This window comes from Clytia hemisphaerica, unplaced genomic scaffold (genome assembly GCF_902728285.1).
Source record: "Clytia hemisphaerica strain Z4C2 unplaced genomic scaffold, Clytia hemisphaerica genome assembly, whole genome shotgun sequence".
Classification (NCBI taxonomy): Eukaryota; Metazoa; Cnidaria; class Hydrozoa; order Leptothecata; family Clytiidae; genus Clytia; species Clytia hemisphaerica.
This window is the reverse complement of record NW_027103594.1, coordinates 1-9,560: the sequence shown is the minus strand read 5'-3', so window position 1 is coordinate 9,560 and position 9,560 is coordinate 1. Positions and strand designations below refer to the sequence as shown.

The following is a 9,560-nucleotide window of genomic DNA, read 5'->3' as shown; positions in this document are numbered from 1 at the left end:
CCTGTCGACGCACCAGACTGTCCGGTGTATTTGTCCGGTGGCAAAAAGTATCCTTTCGCTACACCGGACGCAATAAGTCCGGTGTCAGTCCGGTGTTGCATACAGGGAATTTTGGACGCCAGACATTTATGAAACAAAAAATTAAGAAACACCGGACGCACCGGACTGGTCATGTCCGGTGTTTTGATTGTCCGGTGGGAAAAAATATCCTTCTCCGACACCGGACATCCGACTTCCTTAAGTCCGGCAGAGTCCGGTGTAGAAATTGTCCGGTGGTAAAACAAATTCTCTTTTACACCGGATTTTCGCGTGTCCGGTGTTCATTAAGTCCGGTAAGACCCTCGACTTTTATTGGAATTTGCGTAAAGCCCGAGTATGGCCCGAGCTGGCCTGAGCTGGCCCGAGAATTCGGGCCGTGTTCGGACCACACGCGGGCCACACTCGGGCCACAGATCTGTAAAGCCCGAAGGGCTAGATTTGCGGCTTTTATCGAAAAGTGAAGCCTAGGTTTGGAAGGATTTCCTACCAAAGTCACGTGACTAAAATATGCAATTTCACGGGTTTGAGAGATGTGAAATATCGTTTGCCGCCTACTTTTTTTGATCTCGCGCTCCGAAAAAAATTAAAATGCTAGATCCTATCCATCGGCTGGAGAAAGCTTAAAGTTGCCTATCTAGCCCTTCGGGCTTTACAGATATCTGTGACTCGGGCCCATTTTTGAAAACATGATTTAAACAGGCGTGTAATTTCAGGACTGAATTTTTTTAACATTTTCTTTGAGAAAAACTTGGTTTCTCTCAATTATATTAAATATATGAATGTTGTAAATTCATATAAATATTAAATGTCTTATTTGGTATGAAAACATAGTTATAGATATACTTAGGGTGGAAATATTTGCTAATAAACTGGTCCTGGTTTTAAACTGAAGCGTGTCCACGGGAAGCTCGTAAATCTTATTTTGTACTATTTTGTTTGACTGGACATGCTGGAAGAAGTTATATCGGATCGCCCAAAGTTACCTGCATGTTTTTATTTTATTTTCTTATCTCTGATCCTGTCTTTCTCTTTTCTGACTGTCTGAGTTTCTGAGACTTAGTTTCTCAATTCTGACTAAGTTTACATACCTGTATCATATTTTGACCAACCACATCATCGCACCGTGCGGGGTTCGAGCCACCATCAAAGAAAGACCTTTAAATTCGGAAACCAACGCCTTATCCGTTGAGCCATCGACGCACAGCAAAATCACGCAATTCATAACATATTATACCGAACTGGCAAAAGACGGGGGTAACGTTATTATAATATGGGTAAAAGTACCCCTTTTTTAAACCTGACTGAAATTCGAGCCGTTACTAGCAACCCTGCGGGGCCCAAGGCGCCGAGTATGCACCCGGCACAGTGACAAGCCATTACTAGCAACCCTGACCCTACCTAACTGTTACTTAATCAATTCCAAACAACAAAACCCCCAGAAAGGTGACTATCAGCGATCCGTGGATAAAAAAAAAAAAAATGAAGGTAACTTTGGGCGATCCGATATAACTCTCTCCGGACATGCTCAATTTAACATTTAAAATGGCCCGAACATGGCCCGAATGACTCGGGTCATGTTCGGGCCAAATAATTGATAGGGTCTCTCGGCCCGAACATGGCCCGAAGAGGCCCGAGAATTCTCGGGCCATGTTGAGGGTTGTAGTCTGGTGCGTCGGCACGGTCCTGAACCAACTAAATGCAAAGTTCCGATGTTTGGAAACCCATTGCCTTATCCACTGCGCCACGGATTCATGCCAGGATAGCGCTTCCGACGGCTATTTATATTGTACAAACTACAGACCAGACTGTATTAAGAGAAAATCACAAAAAAAAGACAGTTAGGGAAACCATCCAGGATCCTGCCATTCTATAAGCCAGCAAAAACTAAATGCCACTTGTAAACTTAAGTTTCTTACTATTTTCCATCAAAAACAACCAAAAACATTACTACTTCCCAAAGCTGGAGAACAAAACAAATTATCTTCCAAGATTATGGCGCCCTTTTGGATCTATTGTTATGGCCATCTAAAATGGTGGAAAGAGTTGCGGAAAGACAGGGGCGCCCGCTTGTTAAGGCATAAACCTTAGTTTTAATCCATTTTTGGTCAATCAAACACTCTCACCTTTTTCAGTGTGCAGCCATTTTGTTTGTTTTTGTTTGGTCTGCATTTTATTTCACTTTTCCCACCATTTTGGTTATTCTGCATTTTTCTGTGTTTGATAAGCATTTGGTCAGTATTTTATTCATTAATTTTATGTCAATTTGATATGCATTTCCTTTTGTTATAATTTATTTCAATTTTTCTCATAATTTATTTTGGTCTGTAAATTAGACTTTTTGATCTGCCTATAAATGCCACATCATCACTCAGACCTCACTTCAACAGAGACTTCAAGGAGTGAAGACCTCCTCTGACATGATGTCAACTCAAATCAAATGAAATCAATCAATAGTCTCTTTAGTTACTCACATATACAAGCACATTCAATTTTCATTTCACACAGTTGGTGTTAGTCTTGACACACCCTGTGTTCTGCTGCCTGCTTACAGCATTCTACCTCAGGCCAGCTGGTGAGTTTTTTGTTTCTTTTCTCTGTCTCTATTTGTGGCACCTAAGTTAAGTTAAGTTAGATTTTCTTTTACATTATATTAGTACTTCAATCATTCATTTATACATTTGCTGTTTTCTACTTCTACTTTTGTTCTCATAGACTTACATCCTTTTGTACCTAAGTTAGATTATTTTATTTTCATTCATTAGACTTAGTATTTTTCAATTTTTATTTTCAGTTTGAACACTACATTACTACACATCAATAAATTAATGCACTGAACAGTGTTACAAACACGGCGTTATTGTTTATTCAATCTCATCCTGACGCTACATTCAAACAGGACCGTTCAATCAACATCACTGCTGTTTGTGGGCGCAATCAATGAACACGAGGAAGAAAGATCGTATTGACTATCGCATCCTTGCATCAACCGGAGAAAAGGTTATCCCTCATCCGTCGTCCGACAATTCAATTCATCCGTCGTCCGACACTTCAATTCGTCCGTCGTCCGACACCTCAACTCATCCGTCGTCCGACACTTCAATTCATCCGTCGTCCGACACTCAATTCATCGTCGTCCGACACTTCAATTCGTCCGTCGTCCGACACCTCAATTTCGTCCGTCGTCCGACACCTCAATTCGTCCGTCGTCCGACACCTCAATTCGTCCGTCGTCCGACACTTCAATTCATCCGTCGTCCGACACTTCAATTCGTCCGTCGTCCGACACCTCAATTCATCCGTCGTCCGAGACCTCAATTCATCCGTCGTCCGACACTTCAATTCGTCCGTCGTCCGACACTTCAATTCGTCCGTCGTCCGACACCTCAATTCGTCCGTCGTCCGACACCTCAATTCGTCCGTCGTCCGACACTTCAATTCGTCCGTCGTCCGACACCTCAATTCATCCGTCGTCCGACACCTCAATTCATCCGTCGTCCGACACTTCAATTCGCTCAATGGCAGAGACAGAAATCAAAATCATTTTGTTCTCAGCCTCAGGTCTTGAGGATCAGATACTTGACATCATCCAAGACTATGCACCAGATGACATCAAAGAGTCGCCAGAACTCATCAAATCGTGTGCTACCAAAATTGAGACACTTCGTAACCAGTTCAGAGAGAAACATAGAGAACTTCGTTTTCATCTTCAAGATCAAGATGGTGTTTATGAGCAAAGTTATAGTAAACAATTGACATTAATTACATCAAAAGTCAGTGAATATGTGAAATGTCTCACAAAATATAACATCGCCATTTCTGCTACATCTCAAGCCACACAAGAGCACAAGTCAGAGTTTGCCATAGACGATCTCACTCAGTCAATGAAGCACTTGAAGACCACCATCACGTTCATTGCTGGAAAGTGCACCAATGAAGACCTCAAGCAACGTAAGAAAGATCTATCGTCCGTCAGCACAGAATTCAACAGTTTATCTCTAAAGATGAAGGAACTCCTCGATCTCAACATCAAACCAGACAAGTTTGCCAGCCTGAAGAAGGATTACGACCTGTTGTTAGAGCTTCGATTGTCATACCAGAGCAGTCTTCAAGAGGAAATCAAAACCAGAGAACTTGATAAACTGATAACTTTAAAAAGAGTCAGCTCAATATCAAATTGCCTACGTTCACAGGCTATGACTCGCTTCATTGACATTTACACCTTCAACTCGGAGTTCAATAAACTGTCTCAGACATTCCAAAATCGTACCAGTCTGGACTTACTGAAAAAAAATCATCTCGGAAAACATGCCCTGGAGCTTGTCAAGAACGTGACGACATCCAAGATATCTGGGAAAGACTCAAAGATGCGTTTGTGACAGACGTCTGCTCCTTTCCAACAAGCTGTCCAAACTCAATTCCATTGACTTGAAGCACAAGGACTCCATCAAAATCACTGAATCGTTTAAGCAAGGTCATCAACGTCATGCGGGACTTAATGCATCTAGCATCCGACCACAACATCGAGAACGAGTTATACTATGGTGACGCCCTAACCCACCTGTCGAACAAACTTGGTCAAAGTCGAATGATGAGATGGCTGACATTGACCTGCGAAAGTCCAAGAGAGGGAAAATACAAATGGAAACAGATGATTGAATTTCTGGAGAAAGAAATCAAGGTACAGCAACAAGTCACTGTCATCCAGTCGAATACCAAGACATCCAACTCAACCAATGACAAGGAGAAAGACAAGAGGAAGTCTGGTTCGTCAACTTACTATGGCTCGTCAGATGGAAACCCCACCACAAAACACCAAGAGCCAATATGCTTCATCTGTGGCGCAACCAATCATATCAAATCCAATGGTCCGAGAGGTACAAAGTTAATTCAGTATTTCTCATGCAAGAAGTTTGTCGACATGACAACCAGCCAACGTTTCAAGTTCCTCCAAGACAATGGACTCTGTTATCAATGCCTTTATCCCGGAGCACAAATGGATAGAGGCAAACACGCCGAAGGAAAATGTCAACGAGACTTTATCTGCAAGAATCCGGCTCACAACTCCGAAATCACGAAGAAACATGTACTGGTATGTGACGATCACAAGTTTGACCAGACCAACAAAGACGTGCTCGAACACTACAAGAGCCGATGCATCAGAAGACTCCCAGTCCCTACGTATTCCAAGGATATAAAGATCTTCCACACTTCATTCAAATCAAGCCATTCAACTCCAACAGACGACTCCAACAGTGCTATCTTCATGCTGCAGTCCATCCAAATCAACAACGAACGTACACCATCTTTTACGACTCTGGCTGCAGCGATTTTATCAGTCGCTTCGAGGCAGTCAGGCATCTTGGATCCAACGCAATCAAGCAATTCTCTGGGGACATCTCAATGGGTGGTGTTGGTGGATCAGTCAATATTACATCTCACGGAGTATACACCATCTCCATTCCTCTCAGCCACGGAGAGTTAATGCCATGATGACTGGACCTTGCATGGATCGCATAACCGAGACTTTTCCAAGCTACCCACTCCAAGGAAGGGTCTACGAGGACATCAAGACTCAATACTTGAAAGAAGGTAATAAACTTCAATTTCTTCCTTCCGTTCCTAAATCCATTGGAGGAGACGTCGATTTTATGGTGGGCATCAGATATCAGCGATACTTCCCAGAACCCATCTTCCAACTTCCATCTGGACTGACGATATACCGATCTCAATTCATCAACGCAGACGGTTCCACTGGTGTCATCGGAGGACCTCATGAGGTCTTCAACAATGTTGGCTCAAGTCACCTCTCCACACACTTCATCTCCAATCAATTGGCTCTCTTTCGAAATGGCTATCAAGTCAACCCAGATGTGCGCATGCTCGGATATTCTGCAACCATCGGTGACGTCACTAGCAACAACACACTTGACGAAGACGATGATGTTGATGTTCAGAAGCTCATCACATTCAATGAAGCGGAACGTGCTGGCAGCGAATGGTCATTTCGCTGTGTTAATTGTAGAGGATGTGAGACGTGTCGCAACCAACCAAACGAAATCATGAGCATCAAGGAGGAAACAGAGCAGCAGATCATAAATGATTCCGTCACAGTCGATGTACAAAATCACCAATCAATTGCCACCCTCCCACTGATGGCTGACCCAACACACCGTTTGCAACCAAATCGACATATCGCACTGAAGGTCTACAACCAACAAGTTCATCGCCTCGCAAAGAACACCAAAGATAGAGAAGACATCCTCCATTCGGAACAAAAACTTCAGAAGCTTGGATATGTAGATTACGTCAAAAATCTATCAACAGAATCTCAACAAATCCTCAAAGAATCACCTTACCAGAATTTCATACCATGGCGTGCCGTTTGGAAGGAGAGTTCGGTGTCAACGCCATGCAGAGTGGTATTCGACGCCTCAATGCCCACCGACACAGGATTCTCTCTGAATGACATCTTGGCAAAAGGACGCAACAGTATGAATCGATTGGTTGATATATTTGTGCGGTGGAGGTGCCACTCTGTGTATTCCACACTGATGTACAAAAATGTATAACTCCATCAAATTGGACCAATGTCACTGGGGACTCCAACGATATCTCTGGCAAGACTCACTGGACCCTTCACAGCCCCCAGAAGAGAAGGTCATAAAAACACTCATTTATGGAATCAAGTCAAGCGGCAACCAAGCGGAGAGAGGATTGCGAGAGACAGCCCGAATCCTCAAGGACCGATATCCTACCGTCCACAAGATTGTTTCCGAAGATGTGTACGTGGACGATTGTTTGTCAGGTTCATCAGGCATGACAGAAGTCCAATCAATAGCAGACGATCTAGAAGTTGCTGTCAATCACGGTGGCTTGGCCTCAAAGGCTTCACATTTTCATCAAGACCTCCTCAAGAGTCTCTATCTGCTGATGGTCAATCGGTTGGAGTGGCTGGACTCAAGTGGTTTCCACTCAAAGATCAAATCTCTCTCGATGTGCAAGAACTCAACTTCGCCAAAAAATCACGAGGTCGCAAACCAACACTTGTATCTACGGTACCTGAGAACCTAACTCGACGACAATGCGTGGCCAAGGTAGCTGAACTCTACGACATCACTGGTTTAATCACACCGATTGTTGCCACCATGAAACTAGATCTTCACGACCTTGTCACTCGGAAATTGGATTGGGATGATGCTCTTCCCGATAACATCCGGACCATTTGGCTTGACCATTTCGATATGATGAATGAAATCAAACAAATCAAGTATCAAAGAGCCGTTGTACCAGAAGATGCTGCAAGTTTGGACATTCAGACGCTTGACTTTGGGGATGCAAGCAAAAGCCTCATTTGTGTCGCTATATATGTTCGATTCAAGAAGAAGGATGGATCATTCTCCTGTCAATTCATCTTTGGTAGATCCAAACTCATTTCAGATGAATACACTCAACCACGTGCAGAGCTATATGCAGCGATGATCAATGCACACTCTGGTCATACAATCAAACAAGCCCTGAAGGATAAACACAAGTCGAGCATCAAATTTACAGATTCTCAGATCAGTCTCTATTGGATTTGTAACCTTAACCTGAATTTAAAGCAATGGACAAGAAACAGAGTATCTGAAGTCCACAGATTTACAGACACATCCCAATGGAAATATGTCAGATCAGAGGACATGATTGCAGACTTGGGCACTAGAAGATGCACAGCCATCCAGATGTCGACCAACATTCAAGTGGATCAACGGATATGAATGGATGAGAAGCACCCTTCGGACTTCCCAGCCAAGACTACTACTGACATCTCACTGACAGCGCAAGAGAAACAACATCTTAAGAAGAGTCAAGAGAAGAAGTACACAGGAAGGTATCGAATGCTACATATCCTCAACCAAGTCAATGATTCCAGAAGCCGTTTCAAATCACTACAAATACTCAAATTATTTGATCGACCCCAATTGGAGAAATTTCAACCATGTAATCAGAGTGATGGCTTACGTACTTAAATTCATCAATAGCTTCAAAAAATTTCACAAACAAATCCCTCAGCTTCTACCAAGGAAAGACACCTACTCCTAAATGATGCGGATATTGAACGAGCCAAATCCTACTACTTCAAAAAGGCAACCTCTGAAGTCAAACAATTCACCACAAACGAAGTACAACAAAATATCTGAAGAAAAGGATGGAATCCTTTTTTATACTGGAAGAATCCTCCCAACCGATCAGATCACCGCTATTGGAAAAGCTACCGCCATCATGAAGGACCTAACTGCGTTAACCTTCTGTGTGCCAATTATCGACAAAAATTCACCTTGGCATATTCAATTGTACAAGAAGTTCACTGGAATCATCCTACAGCAATCCATTCTGGCATCGAAACCACTTGGCGCTATGTGCTTCAAACCTGCTACATACTTGAAGGAAGATCACTCGTAAAACAAGTTCGCTCCTCTTGTCCTCGATGTCGTTATCTATTAAAAAGGAAATTCCAAGTCATAATGGGACCACTCTCAGAAGACAACCTAAAGATTGCCCCTGCCTTCTTTGTCGCCCAGACTGATCTTGCTGGACCATTTCAGTCCTATTCAGAACATCACAAGCGCACCACTGTGAAGATCTGGCTACTCGTTTTCTGCTGCGCTACAACCACAGCTGTCAAAATCAAAGTCATGGACAGCTACAACACAACGTCATTCTCCAAGCATTTACACGACTAGCCTGTGAGGTTGGTTACCCGAAAAAGCTTCTCGTTGATGAAGGAAGTCAGCTCGTAAAGGGTTGTGAAACAATGCAACTTAACTTCGTCGACCTAACAACACTTCATTCAAAAATGAATATCGATTTTGAGACATGTCCTGTTGGTGGACATAATGTCAACGGACGTGTAGAAAGAAAGATTCAGGAGATCAAGAAGTCGATCGATAAAACTGCCGGAAATCAACGTTTGTCCATTCTTCATTGGGAGACACTGGCATCAACAATCTCGAACTCAATCAACAATCTGCCATTGGCCGTTGGCAACTTCAAGGAGTTCGAGATGTCAGATCTGATCACCCCGAACCGCCTCTCCTGGCCGCAACAACGACCGCTCACCGTCAGAGCCCTTAACAGTCACAAATGACACCGACAAGATTCTACGAACCAACAAAAAGATCTTTGGACTCGTGGTTTGAATGTTGGCTCACTTCACACGTACCAGCATTAATGGATCAGCCAAAGTGGTTCAAAAACGACAATGACAAAAGCAGGAGACATCGTTCTTTTCACCAAGCAGGAGTCGAGCCTATCCGCAAACTATCAATTTGAATCGTTAAGAGCATCAATAAGGACGTGACGGAAAGATTCGGGATGTTATTGTGCAGTATCAAAATTCAACCGAGAAAGTCAAACGTGAGACCCACGATCAGTTCGCTCGTTGTTTTTGATACGTTTTGTGGATTGAAATAGATTTGATGAAACAATTGGCTAACTCAACAAAATTAAATTTTCTAATATATCAAAAAAAAAAAAAAAAA

General features: G+C 42.9%; 1 protein-coding gene across 1 annotated transcript; it reads left to right on the top strand.

Annotated features, from left to right (window-relative positions):
* Nucleotides 1-6,626: 6,626 nt before the first annotated feature.
* Nucleotides 6,627-7,796, top strand: LOC136801574 (uncharacterized). Its single transcript, XM_067058209.1, has one exon. It carries the CDS (start codon nt 6,627-6,629, stop codon nt 7,794-7,796), a length of 1,170 nt encoding a protein of 389 aa, XP_066914310.1.
* Nucleotides 7,797-9,560: the final 1,764 nt, after the last annotated feature.

Coding starts and splice junctions, on each gene's coding strand:
- LOC136801574 (XM_067058209.1), top strand. CDS start 6,627: ATGTCACTGGGGACTCCAACGATATCTCTGGCAAGACTCACTGGACCC.